The sequence below is a fragment of the Hermetia illucens genome, chromosome 3 (assembly GCF_905115235.1).
Source record: "Hermetia illucens chromosome 3, iHerIll2.2.curated.20191125, whole genome shotgun sequence".
Taxonomy (NCBI): Eukaryota; Metazoa; Arthropoda; class Insecta; order Diptera; family Stratiomyidae; genus Hermetia; species Hermetia illucens.
Genome location: NC_051851.1, coordinates 110,905,853 through 110,920,369, shown reverse-complemented (window position 1 = coordinate 110,920,369; position 14,517 = coordinate 110,905,853). Strand labels below are relative to the sequence as shown.

The following is a 14,517-nucleotide window of genomic DNA, read 5'->3' as shown; positions in this document are numbered from 1 at the left end:
CACCACACCACCACTGGCTGCTTGACTTGCACTACATTGTATGGCCTGTCGACCGCAAGCCTACAGCTCAACCAGTCGAATCTGTGACCCATATGCCACCGTGACGGTTTCTATACGGTTCACTTATGATGGAAATTCCCACCTCAGATTCGAACGTGGTCTGCTCAAGTAAATCCTGAGCGACTCTGCAATGATTGAGGTTTATTTGAATAAACCTCATTTTCTCATTGCAGTGAGCGCCTCCTAAATTCCGGACATTTACCATTTCCAGCAATACCCGCTCTCACCTCGCACAATAGACATTGCATTACACTTTCTGGCAATATGGCTATTTTCCTAACACCTTCTGCATCGATCAATGCTGCTGGTGCATACTTTCTCCTTTTGATGTCACTTCATCGAGATCCTTACATTGTATGTAGTTCTCATGTTTGTGGGCACGCATTCTCCCCAAGTGAGTTTTTCATCTGAGTGCGAAATTTTTCAGTTTTGTCTGCGCTGGATCTTTTCAGCTCGAACATGAGATCCCCTTTCTGGGTTCTTCGGATTCTGTTCACATTTTCACTCAGATCTTTTAGGTCGGAATTAGCTTTGACTTTTCTGAGTATCTCCGAGTAGGACAGATTGCCCTCAATGGAGACAACAATCGCATCTGGACGAGTTCGCACTTTTGCTTTTCCTTTCGCATTTTTGCTGGTAAGTCCATCCTTCGTTTTCGCTCTTCTTCAGCTTTGCAACGCTGGTCAACTTTCCTACATTCGCTGTATGCTTTCATCCTTCTGAACTATTGGTGCTGGTTTTCAGATTATCCTGTCCGCCTTTTTTTCTCTTAGGCACTCTTCTTATTTAGAGAATCCCCCTCTTTTTCACGTAGTCATTTATGTCGCCGTGATTCGATTGTAGTACGGTTGTACGACTTGTGACCTGTTCGCACAGCAGGGGTTCGACGTATCCTTAGTATTCTTTTCCTCTATCTGCGATTTATTATAGAGGACTCTAATAACCCTCACCATATTCTTTATAGCTTGGTGCACGTTGTACTTATCCTTGATAAACTCGGACAGCTCAAATATTTTTACCTCAGGCTGGGTGAAGGGTAATTCCTCCGGATCGGGATTCTGCTCTCTATAAGCCCCGACACGGTTACTCCTTTTATACGCTCCTGTACGCCTGTACCTTATCTTTTATCGTTTTTGGCATTAGTGTAGATCACATAGTTGACGAGCTTCTTTTGAATGGATCCCTTTTTTGGTGCTGGAGCACCTCCTGCTGTCGCGCACCTTGAACATATGCGGTGGGTGTAATCACGGGTTTTGTCGTCCAAAGTTCTGCCTTCAGTTAATTTTTGGATGGTTTCTGGTGTTCTCGGTAAGGAGATAATAATAATAATAATAATCGTTGGCGCAACAATCCATATTGGATCAGGGCCTTGAAGTGTGTTAGAGCACTTCATTCAAGACCGTAACGGTACACTACAGAACACTGTAGGAGGCAATGTGGTCAACATTGCGCTCGCCCGAGATTATTACCCTGGTTTGACTCAGGTACTCATTCACAGCTGAGTCGACTGGTATCCGACGTCAAGTCACGATACAAATCCCACTGCCCCCAGCGAGATTTGAACCGCGGCCTTCCGTATGACAACCCAGTGCTCTAACCACTGAGCTATCCGGATCGCTCCGGTCGATCCGGTAAGGTGATACTTCGCTTAAATAAGGTGGCCAAGTTGTCCACCACCGATGCACTGCGGTCAAGGGATATCGAAGACTGCACTTAATCGGTACGCCATTCCTAGTTTTCCGCAGTTTGATTTGTGTTCCAGAACAGTTGCCCACACTGGAACTGCGTAGAGTATCACGAAACTAACTACCCTTGAAATAAGATGATGTCGACTTTGTCTTGGTACACCAATGTTCGGTAGTATCCTCGAGATCGTTACAGCGATGGAAGATGCTTTAGTTGCAGCGCATCCAATGTGTTTTTTAAAGTTGAGTCTTTTGTCAATCATTACTCTCAAGTATTTAAGCGAGTCTTGGAAGTAAATTGTTTGTCCACCAACTTTAATTTTCACGGTTGTGTCTTTCCTTCTTTTGCTGATTAGCACTAGTTTCGTTTTATTTTCAACAAGTGATAGATCGGACCTTTTCAAACAGGAATTGATCTCCCATATCGCTTCATTTGCGCGCCCGTTGTCACACCTTACATAATTAACCACAGTAACAGAACTAAGACAGACCCCTGTGGTACCCCGCACGTCATCGGGAATAATTTTAGTCCCTCGTCCGGATCGCAGTATAATCTTCTTCCTAGAAGAAATGCAACAACGATGCGTACAATGTACTTCGGAGTCTTTAGTTTGGTTCGAACCTCTACGATTTTCGTCCACTTTGCCGTGTTGAACGCATTTTTTACATCGAGTGCCACCACTGCGCAGCATTTGTCATCTTGTATTGTAGCGCGAGCCAGATTAGCTACCATATTGATTGTATCGACGGTTGATCTGCCTTTCAGTGATGACATTACCGACCTGCAGGCGCCACCCCATTGATCAACATCAACTTCAGTACACATCCGCTTGAAATGTTCGGATTTGCTCTTCTTGATAGCTACTTGCAATTTTTTCCTCCTGATTTTGTATTGCATGTCTAGCTCAACGAATTCAGTTTGATTTCTTCTGCGCTGAGAGCATCTTTTTGCTCAGAGGCAGTTTTCCGATATTTCTTAATATCTGAATTCCACCAGAAATTGGGATTTCGTCTCACAAAGCGCTTCACTGAAACATAGAGTCATCGCATGCCCGCTGCAATTTTTCCGCGACCTATCTGTCTGTCCGTTACACGCATTTTTCTCGGAGACTGTTGTAGCGATTGATACCAAGTTTGGTGGGAAGACTCACAAACGCTCATCCCATACATGTCAAAAGGGGGTGTAATTTTTTTTCACCAAATATAGTCATGTGGGGTATCAAATGAAAGGTCTCGGCTAATACTTTTTGAAGTCGGTCTTAGTTTCTTTGTTGGATGGGTGGGCAGTACGGGTGGTTGAAAGTGATCATTTCTCTAACGCACCCAACCGAAAAGTCTGAAAAAAAAGCAAGAGGCTGGATGCCTAGGCTAAGAAATACCCTACATACCAATATCTGTTGAAATACAGTTAATAATAGTATAATAATATAGAGCTGTAGAGCTCTATAATAATATAGAGCATGATCCTATCGAGTTTGATGGAAATCACACTATTACTAACAAAGTTATAATAGGTCAAAGTTGTCGTTCAAATTCAAGACTTTGAATGTCAATATCAATAGAAAGTCGCCTACATAATAAATGCGTATATTACGGACTAGGTTCTAATGGGACAAATGCACACTCAAATACCTTCATAAAAGAAATACAGAAAACCGTTCATATCTTAAGCGTCCAGCTTCCGGTTTCCCGACTTGTTATAGTTTTCAATGCGAGATTTTGCTCATAGTGCTACAGGGCAAATGAAAATAACGCTGACTCTTTTGTGGCACCCTTTTGAGTCGACTTCACAACATGAGTGAGTCGAAATGAGTTGACTCTCCGAAAAGAGTGATATTTCCCAGCACTATTACTTTTTATACTGTTCGTATACTTGGGAATAAATTTAAGGGAGTCTTTTCGATAAATTTCTAAACTATAGTAATATACCATTATTTATTTTATTGGAACAAATCGGAATCTTTGTGACTTTTCTCCGATTATCCGTTTGGGCAGATTCAGAGAACGAGAACTTTCTTACGTCAAGTTGGTGTCTAACATTTTTAATAGAAATAATTGAAAAAAATGTTTACCTCCTTTCGCTTTCCTCCCCTTAAACTTAATACAAAAGTAAGTTACTCTTTGTGAACCATAGAGCAAACATTCTCACCAAATTTTATGACTATAATTTCAGCCGTTTCCAAGTAAATTGCTAGTGACTGATGGACAGACAGACGAGGGGCAGGGGGGGGGGGCAGACGAGCAAACAAACGGACGGCAAGACGAGCAGACAAACATTGAATTGCTTTTAAAAGAATTTTGTTTTATATATTACCTTAATAAAAATTAGATGTTTCAACCGCATGGGTTGAGGGGAAAATTTGCTGGCGCGTTTAAAAAGGGAAAATTGTAACGAATTGTACCTCTTCCCAATACTCCCATAAACATAAGGTTTCATTCGGCGCGGGCTTTAGACTCGCACCTATCTCAGCATCTACTTAACCATGAATAACATGTCTGTTACTGAAAAGTCCTGCCGGGTGTTATACAGAAAATTAGACAAGGATTATGTGCAAACTCATCAGAATACAATAAATGCACGCCTATCTACGAAAAGAAAGAAACAAGTCAGAATACCGAAGCTCGTGTTTCGAGTATAACGATTTTGTGATCATCTTATGTAAAAAACATCAACACACATTTTTCTATCCGTATATGGCTACAAATCTAACATATTCCTTCATATTTTTCCAAACTACAAGATGTACGTACATATTACAGATATAGGCATTATGCTCACCCTAAACACACAAACTGCTTATTTCCGAATATTGTATACATATATGTATGTATACAAATTCATACCCATATTTCCGATCTACTTCGTGCACAAAAGCATACATATGTACATATATAGTACGCATATTAAATACGGTCGGTGTGGAGTTGGCCTGTGTGGAGTTGCCAAATCTCCCATCAGGCGCGTCCCTTCGTGCGGATAAGGGAATGCTCGGCGAATGTGTCATGGCCATGCACATGCACGCATCCGGAGATGTGCGTGTATGGGCATGTTTATGCGCAGGCCGGGTAGGTGGGAAGTAAACGCCCACCCGTGGATAAAAATTGGCTATGGGAAGGATACCCAGAAATAAAACCAAACATGGAGGAGCAGAAGAAGAATGAAGTTACGGTGCAGGGCTTCGGAAACCCAGTGCCGGCGGTTTTTGGGAGTGAGCAAGCGGGCTCCCGGCCGTCGATATCCAACGATCGCAGTGCCTCAGTGTGGAAACCTTGGCTACTGTGGCATCTAATGTTACAAGCGTACGGGAGGAACTTGAACTGGCTCCAGTGATGGATCCGTTCAGAAGGAGCTCGATTTTTCGCAGATCCCCTCCCACACGGACACAAGCCCCCACGAACGCTACTCCCAGTGGGAAGCGTATAGCGGGAGTCTTCGATGAGGAAGAATCGCTGACGCCAATTCACTCGAGCGATGTTTTGGGCAATAATTAGTCTGGAGCTGCCTTTACTGCCCTCGGTAAAAAGATCATGGAGCTGTGTGAGTTTATAAAGGAGCGCAGGAACATTCACCAAAATATAAGGGTCATGATAAGAGGCATTCGTTTGACGTACGGAGTAGAGAAGTCGCCGATTGGAAAAGTGAACCAGGCAACTCAAGTAACGCCGGTTCAAAGCACAAAAGGGGAGAAACCGGGGAAGAGGCTGCGCGAGAAGCTGAATGACTCAATAGTCCAGCAAACCCCGAAAAGAAGAAAGGACTCAACTCCCAAAAAGGCGGAGTTCATGAAAAGTACGTCTGAAGCTACCAGAGAAAATACTGCAGTGGCTACCTCGAGAAAAGGGATCGAACCTTCAAAGGCGGATGCGGAAGCTTGGAGGAAGGTAGAACCGCGGAAAAGAAATTATCGGAGGAAGATTAGACCGGAGGTGATTTTCATTTCCAAACGAGGCGAAGGGTCATACGCCGACATTCTCAGGAAAGTGAAGGCAGACCCCGAACTCACCAATTTGGGAGACAACGTCAGCCGTATTAGACGGTCGCAGAAGGGAGATCTTATGTTGGAACTTAAGAAATCCAAGGGTGTAACCGCGGACAAATTCTTAAGCCAAATCGGGAAGACTTTAAGGCAGGAAGCCGACATAAGAGCTAGCAGGCCGGAGATCACTATAATCTGCAAAGATATAGATGAAATTACGACGAAGGAGGAGGTTCGCGAAGCGTTGGAGAAACAGTTCGATCTTGCCGGACTACAAGAGTCAGCGGTGAAAACGCTAAGGAAAGCCTATGGGGGAACACAAACCGCCATCATCAGCCTACCAGTGGAGAACGCACGAACAGGTGGCGTTAAAACGGTGCTTTAGATGCCTTGGCTTTGGTCACATTGCGAAGTCATGCACTAACCCAAATGACAGGTCAAAGCAATGCAGGAGATGCGGAGTGGAAGGCCACATCAGCAAGGACTGCGGAGCTGACCCAAATTGTCTACTATGCAAAGGAAAGGAGGGTGTGGACCATCGGCACATTGCAGGCAGCAGCAGGTGCCCGGAATTCAGGAGTGCTCTTAGCACAAATCGCAGATGAGGTTAATACAAATCAACCTCAACCACTGCGAGGCGGCAGAGGGTCTACTCGCGCAAACCATCCGCGAGAAAAACATCGATGTGGCCATACTAAGTGAACCATACCGAAACCACGGTGGTAGCGTTTGGGTCAGGGACCAAACGGGCCAAGCAGCGCTGTGGACTTGTGGAGAACAAGCCTTCCAGGAAATAATGGAGCACCCGGAGGAGGGCTTCATCAGAGCGAAGGTGAAGAGCATCCACATCTACAGCTGCTATGCTCCACCCAGCGCTACATTCGTCGAGTATGAGCGGATGCTTGCTGCTCTTGTTTTGGATGTAAGAGGACGTTGGCCGGTCATAATAGGAGGCGATTTCAATGCGTGGGCTCTTGAATGGGGCAGCCGGATAACTAATGTGAGGGGACGTGTTCTCCTCGAAGCATTCGCGGAGCTGGACGTGGTACTGGCGAATCTTGGGTCTTCTGTCTTCTGTTTCCGGGGAAGGGGCCTGGGGTCTATAGTGGACCTGACATACGTGAGTGCCACTTTAGCCAGTAGAATCGCTTGGCATGTCAGTGAGGACTATACTCACAGCGACCACCAGGCAATCTGCATAGAGATCAAGGGCGGATCGAGCTCGAAAAAGAGTTTTCGCAAAATGCCGGGTGGTATGCTTGGCTGGACAGTGAAAGCGTTCGAGGGGACACGTTTTCCGCGGTGCTCAAATCCGACATATCCCTGAATGGTACGGCTGGAGAGAAAGCCACCCAGATCACTCGATGGGTGACGGAAGCATGCGATGCTACTATGCCCAGAAGGCGATTGCTCCCCAGTAGGCAATCCAACTACTGGTGGAACAATGAAATCGCAAGTTTGCGAGCCGCATGTTTTCGGGCAAGGAGGCTTTGCCAGAGGCTCAGGGGAAAACCCGGTGGCGACGGTCGAGAGGAGGCACACAAGCAATTGCGTGGCCGCCTAAAGGAAGCCATTCGGAGGAGCAAAAAGAACTGCTTCAAACAGCTGTGCGACCATGCTGACATAAAACCCTTGGGGCGAGGCTTACAGAGTGGTGATGAAAAGGCTGCGGAAATCACCCCAGGTGACCTGTCCGCGCCTCCTGAAACATATTGTTACCACGTCTGTTCCCCTCACCATGAAAATAGGGGAAGGCAAGTTTTTCGTCCCAGCCAAATGACGGCATAATACCGCCTGTAACTGTGGAGGAGCTGCGGGAAATATGTGGTAGGTTCGGTGACAACAAGGCCCCAGGTTTGGATGGCATCCCAACCGAGCTTTGAAACTGGCAGTGAAGACTAGGCCCGACCTTTTTCGCCAACACCTTCGAGGCGTGCCTAAAAGAATGAATATTCCCTGCCCAGTGGAAAAAGCAAAAGTTGGTGTTACTTCCGAAGCCTGGCAAGCAACCTGGAAACCCAGCGTCGTATTGTCCTATCTGCCTGTTGGATCAATGAGGAAGATGATGGAGAGAGTCATCTACAACAGACTCCTGCCCATCGTCGAAGCCAGCAATGGTTTGTCGGAACGCCAGTTTGGTTTCCCGACGCGCCCACTCTACGGTGGACGCAATTGGCCATGGTGGTAAACCTGGCAAAAGGTGCACTGATTTCTGGCGGGCTGCTGTGCCGTGGTGGCATTGGATGTCAAAAACGCATTCAACTCGGCCAACTGGAATAGAAGGGGCGTTGGCTGACATAGGTGTCCCCGGATACTTAGCGAATTTGGTGGAAAACTACCTCTCAGGAGGACTCTCTGGTACGGGACGGATGAGGGCCTCAAAGAGTACATGTCACAGCCGGGGTACCACAGGGATCGGTACTTGGTCCCCTGTTGTGGAATATCATGTATAATGGGGTGCTTGCTCTTCCCGTCCCAGAGGGACTCGATGTCGGCTTTGCTGATGACCTAGCTGTGTGTGTTGCAGCAAAAGCACACCCAGAAGATGTCGAGGTTTACGCAACGGAAGCAGCGAGAGCGGTAAAGTCCTGGCTAGAAAAGGCCGGGCTGACCTTGGCGAACGCGAAAACGGAAGCGGTCTTGATAACGAAACGCAGGAAAAATAATACTGTAAAAGTGGGAAGTCGGTGGACATACGGTCGTATCAAAGCGGGCTATCAAATACCTGGGGTAATAATTTACACCAAATTGAGTTTTAGGGAGCACCTAGAGTATGCATGCCAAAAGACAGCCAGTGCCACCACGGCACTTGCAAAAATGTTGCCAAATATTGGTGGGCCGAAAACATTGCCGGAGGTTGGTGCTAGCCGAAGTGGTGCGCTCCATCCTGCTCTACTCGTCGCCTGTGTGAGCAGAGGCGCTTGCAGGCTCCCAGAGACGGAAGCAGGTGAACTCGGTTTACCCGGCGGATGGCTTGAGGGTTTGCAGTGCTTTTAGAACCACTCAGATGAGGCAGTATTGGTGGTGGCAGGCATGATCCCGGTTGACATTCTGGCCAAAGAAATGGGTGTCCTGGACAATGCAAGACAATGGAGAGGCATGCACAGCGTAGAAATGCGGCAAGGTCAGAGCCGCTTGATCTCTTGGCAACGCAGATGGGACGAGTCTGCGAAAGGTCGGTGGACGCACAGGCTCATTCCCAACATTAGGGTGTGGCTTGAGCGAAAACAATGGGGAGACCAAACTACCACATTACCCAGTTCCTCACGGGACACGGTGGTTGCTACAGGCAGTATCTGCAACGCTTTGGGTTGGATGATTTTCCGAACTGTCCCAGATGCGATGGCATACCGGAGGATCCAGAGCATGTGATGTTTCAACTGCCCCACGATTTGCGATGGAGAGAAGGAGCTTAAACAGGTGCTGGGCAGGAGCGGGACCCCGGAGAGCTTGGTTACTGAGATGCTGGAGTCCGAGGAGAAGTGGCTTGCGGTTAGCTCCTGCAATCATCCAAATGCAGGAGGAGTCGCTGAAAGAACAAAGAAGGAGGAAAGCTGCAAATAGGAGAAGGATGAGTGCCTAAGGGCAAACCTACCCCGCGAAGTAATACCTCAATGGTGGTCCCGCGGGGCTGCGGCTGGATGAGACCGGGGGTGGTTTTTAGTGGGTGTGAATCCCACACGCGCCCGCTGTTGTTCCGCCGTTCGGTCGGCGGAGCTGCGGCGGACGTGTCTTTCTAAGATTTTCCACCTCCGTGTACGCACAAAAAAAAAAAAAAAATGCGGTCGGTTTAATGTACAAATATATCTATCTGAATTAGACACTACCCGCAAACTTCATTAGCGCGCATATACTATATACCTACATATACACATGTCTGTTTGGAATAATTGATATTCATATACAAATGACTAAAAAACTAAAACAAAATAATTCTTTGCGAACCCATTCATAAGAACTCATTTCGTTGTGATGTTGATGAATTGATATGTGATGATGACGTCATACAGGTTGTAGAATGCACGAAATTCACAAAACAATGTTTCACCCCCTATAACTTTGTTAATAATAGTTGGATTTTCTTCAAATCCTTCAAATGACCAAATTACGCATTATGTTATCCCTTACAGCCGCGCCAAATTTTGTACTTCTGTGAGGGACTTGCACTTGCACTTCTGTGGGGGTTGCCGGGTAAATTTCTAAATGTGTCGGTTGGATAGGTTCTGAGAACGAGACCTGTTCGACTTTTTGAGGGTCATATTTTGAGCGCTCACTCCCCTATGTTTCACCCAATATGAAATGTGGAACCAGTTTCGAAAAGTAATTGAGCCCTTTCATTTGATACCCCACATGGCTACATTATATGAAAAAAAATGTTGCACCCTCCATTCACATCTATGGGGAACCTCCCCCTAAACTTAACACAAAATGGCGCCACTTGCTGTATGTAAGGGGAATATACACTCTTACCAATTTTCGTGACAGTCGGTGCTGTCGTTTCTGAATAAATCGGGTGTTACAGTCAGACAGACAGATACCGAATCGATTCTAATAAGGTTCTGTTTCACACAAAACCTTAAAAAGGATTTCATTCAAAGCAAATGGCGGATTACAATCGTCAATAAAAAATAAGGCAAACAAAATAAAATAATCGACGAGAAAATTATACCAAACTATAATAAAAGTAATCAAAAGTTGAAAAGGCTTGAACAAACGTTAGACAAGGTCTGTCACGCCACAGATTTTTGCTTTTTTTTTACGAATAGAAGAACATCACCCACAAGCAGAGAGTGTACCGATTCTTCGTTGAATAAGATTTTTCTGAAATATCTTCATTCGAAGCCAGACAACTTCCTGAACTGCAAAGTTATTTCTTTTTCTCACATTCGTTACATATAGTTGAAAATACCACGATTTTGTGTCAACATTCTTAAAGAGCAGCAAAAATGTCGCTTTAGTCGTGTCAGGTCTTTTTTCACAAAAATTTGCGCAAGCCAGTATGAGTTGAAACTTGTCTATTCGACGGCATAAATCTTAGTGACTTCGCCTTTCAGGGCAGTCTTAACAGTGGTTGGTGTGTCGATAAAAGTCCACTTTGGTATCTTCATAGTGGTGCCGTGCTGTGTATGTGCTCATGCTGTTGGTAATAATTACTATAAACAAATTGTCTAAAAATGCTTACGCAAAGACTCTGTCGTCTAGAAGCAATAGTAAAGTATTCAAAGTATCCCTGTAGACAGCTCCGAAGCCATTTTACCTCAAATGACTACCTTCCGTCTATGTGAGTTTTCCTCCCTTTCAACATAAGAGAAAACCAACTAATTGAAGACGTCTCCGATATTTATGAACCTGCACGTGTATAACTAGATCTCTATTAGCCACCTATTTTTATAATTAACCGGAAGTTTATGTACGTATTGCTAACGGCAGTTAGTATTAACTTTCAACATATTTTAATAACAGATAGTTTTTCTTCTTCCTCATTAACTTCTGGTGCTTTCGGTAGCGTTCGGAAAATGTCCATACTTCTCTCGGTCCGATACTTGGTCCTTATTAAATTAAATCTATCATCTATCTATTATGCTAATGCAATTTCGATCAGCTTTTCCGTCGTTTTACGGCGCATTAAGAGTTTAGGCCATCTTGTAATTTTTATAGTTAGAAAGACGTAATTGACGCATGTGAATATTTCCTCGATTCCCACCTAAATGCAAATTCATATATCATATAGAACAATCTTGCATCTTTCAGGTCATTAAACACTACAACTGGCCTCACAGACCGGTTCGAATTTTTACATATCTTATTGGACGAGACTCCAGCAGTAAAAGCAATCTTTATGATATGGCTTGTACAAACAAAGGCTACTTTGTCCAAATCAACTCCCTTGAAGACGCTCGAGAGAAAGTTATCGAGTATGCGCTCGTAATGGCTCGTCCTATGGTCATGTACCAACAAGACCATCCTATTCACTGGAGCCCTGTTTTTATGGCCGGGATGTCTAGCGGATTAGGGCAAGAAAATAATAATAAGAGACGTCTTGTTACAACAGTTTCAACGCCCGTTTTTGATCGGAGGAATTATTCAATTCGTGTCGCAAACATATTAGGTGTGGTTGGAACCGATGTGCCGATTGAGGAAATTCAGAAAATGATACCTCAATACAAATTAGGAGTAAATGGATATTCTTTCATAATAGACAATAATGGAAGAGTTCTTTATCATCCTGATTTAAGACCATTAAGTGATAATGGACAGTATATTGATCAATTGAAACCAAAGTATTCGTCAGGAGACATCACCGAGATAGAACTACCAGACACTGAATTTCAGGATGATCCCGATTTACTGGAAGAGAACAAAAACCTGTTGCATGACGTAAGTGCGTCAACTATGACAAAATATGATTTTCTACTAACATACACTCACAGTTCTCAATTTAATATGTTAATCTATGATAGAGGTTATCCATAAATTTAATGGAAATATTTACTAACTTACCAAATATTTTTCAGATGCGTTATGAAATGATTCAACAACATAGGGGAGAAACCGAACTCAGGGTTTTAACTCACTTCGACAGCATGAAAAGAGTAGCGAGTAGAACGTTAAAGTGAGTTGGAAAAAATGCTTCTAATATTATATTTTATCTAATCTCTTTCGTTTATAGATACTTTTATGGTCCTATAGAGGGTACTCCATTTGCTCTGGCTCTTGCGCTTCCTGACAAATATGGTAGTCATGAATTAGTCTCACATCAAGAGATTCGTCACTCGAGAAGTAATGGTAAGCTCTTTAATCAATAAACAAAGCACTTAGCTTAAGTGCTTCTAATATCATACCTGATTCTCAGTGCTCCTTTTCGTAAATGTACATGATCGAAGAATTGTAGCTGTAATGCTAATATATGTATCTACATATATGCAAAGTACCAAAGAATCAAGGGCAACGAGACTAGATATCACGTGACTTTTTCTTTGTCCCGTTAACAACCGTTAATCGGTTGCGCGATTTTCTCTGTCAAACGCCTGATCTGGATGCAGTCGCGAGACTTTCAAATTCCCATCCATCGTATCAAGGCGCCGTTGTTTCGCTGGCCTTTTAGTTGTTTTCCATCGACTTCGATGTTCAGACCAATCTTGATAAGTGAATTCTTGTTGCAACGGGTTACATGACCATACCATCGAAGACACCTCTGTCCCAATTTTTTCACAATGGGTGCAACCCTCGATTTCGAATATTCTCATTTCTGATGTGATCATGTCATGTTACGACACTCGTCCAACGCACTTCGACTCCATTACCGCGAGACCCCTTTCATTGTCTTTTGTAGTCGGCTAACAACACTTAGAGCCATAAGGGGCGACAGGACGGACGACACTGCGGTAAACTTTCGATATGAGGCATTCGTTGATACATCGATCACAAAGAATACTAGCTGTGGAACGCTACTTCATCCAGGTTATGCTAATACGTTTAAATCAAACTGTGATTTGTTGTGTTGTTGTCGTGCATCTTTCCTCTAAGAATTCGAAGGGTTCAGCGATGAGTAACGCGGAAGTACCAATTGTCGCAATCAACTCTAATGAAACCTTGTTTTGAACAATTGTAGATCTTACTGGGACGACACTATCGCACTCAAAAGTAGGTGTAAATGCTTGCTCAGAAAGATTTCTACTTATCGGGATTATCCTCGAATAAAATTCACTTTATAATTTTTTTTCTTAGTCGAAATCTGTTAAACCACGACACGTGCACTCTCCACGACGGCAGAAGTAGAAGAGACCGGTTGCGGTCCCTTTGTCTCCAATCAACGGAATTTTTCACCGCTGGCTCTCCCCTCTCGTGGCGAGTCCTAAAAAACCGCGGAGAGCGCCGGCGGCGTCATCTATTCGCTCGGATTAACAACATTCGAAATAAATTCCGATTGTTGTTAACCCCGCTGCGCCACATCACCCCGCCCGCAGATGAAACCTAGGGGTTTCAGCGACTGAACCCGGAACTACGTTCCCCATCAGTCCGCGAAGCGAACGCGACGTTGCTTTGAGGCGCACACGGGCTTCAGCCTAGATAAGAAGGCCGCCTTTTTGTGCCCTCCGATCTCGAGCTGGAAGAAATGCTCTCCCCGCTCGAGAACACGGTACGGGCCTTCATATGGAGGCTGCAGCGGCTTGCGGACGGCATCCGTCCTGACTAGGACGTGCGTGCACGTGTTCAGTGCCCTGGGCGCACAGGCTGGTGCGGACGAGTGTCGGGTGGCAGGTGTCGCTTTGATGCGTCGAAGATTGTCCCTCAGCAGACATAGCAATCCCCACTCTGTGAGACCCGATCTCTTGTCGAAGACCGGAACAGTTGGGAGCCCCCCCTGCGATGTCAGAGGCCTCAAGAAAAACGGCTAGGGGTGCATCTTGTCGGGAAAATGCCAAGAGTGTAACATCAGCCAGTTGCTGTCGGGATTTATCTTCAGACCACACAATCTCTCGTGTGTCCTTTGTTTTGGGTCCAGACAAGTACGCGTTCAAAACGGACTGGTGTTGGGCGGCCTTGGGGAGGAAACGACGATAGAAGTGTAGCATGCCCAATAACCTCCGCAAATCCTTCACGGTTTTCGGACGCGGGAAGCTTGAATCGTTTGCAGCTTGTCTGGGTCGGGGTGTATTCCGTCAGGGGAAATGAAGTGGCCGCAAAATTTCACCTTTGTGTGCATATTGCCGTCTTTGCAATGTCTTCTGCAGGCCTTGATTACATCCAAGGTCGAAAAGATGCGGCAGTTTGCGAAATGATGCGCAAAGTCT

General features: G+C 45.1%; 1 protein-coding gene across 1 annotated transcript in view; it reads left to right on the top strand.

Annotated features, from left to right (window-relative positions):
• The first annotated feature begins 324 nt into the window (after positions 1 to 324).
• LOC119652100 (voltage-dependent calcium channel subunit alpha-2/delta-3-like) overlaps positions 325 to 14,517 on the top strand; it is a 184,780-nt gene continuing 170,587 nt past the window's right edge. The window contains exons 1-4 of the mRNA XM_038056038.1: positions 325 to 414; positions 11,474 to 12,100; positions 12,238 to 12,335; positions 12,393 to 12,508. Coding sequence (XP_037911966.1) covers positions 325 to 414; positions 11,474 to 12,100; positions 12,238 to 12,335; positions 12,393 to 12,508 — 931 coding nt within the window. The remainder of the gene's footprint in view (positions 415 to 11,473; positions 12,101 to 12,237; positions 12,336 to 12,392; positions 12,509 to 14,517) is intronic.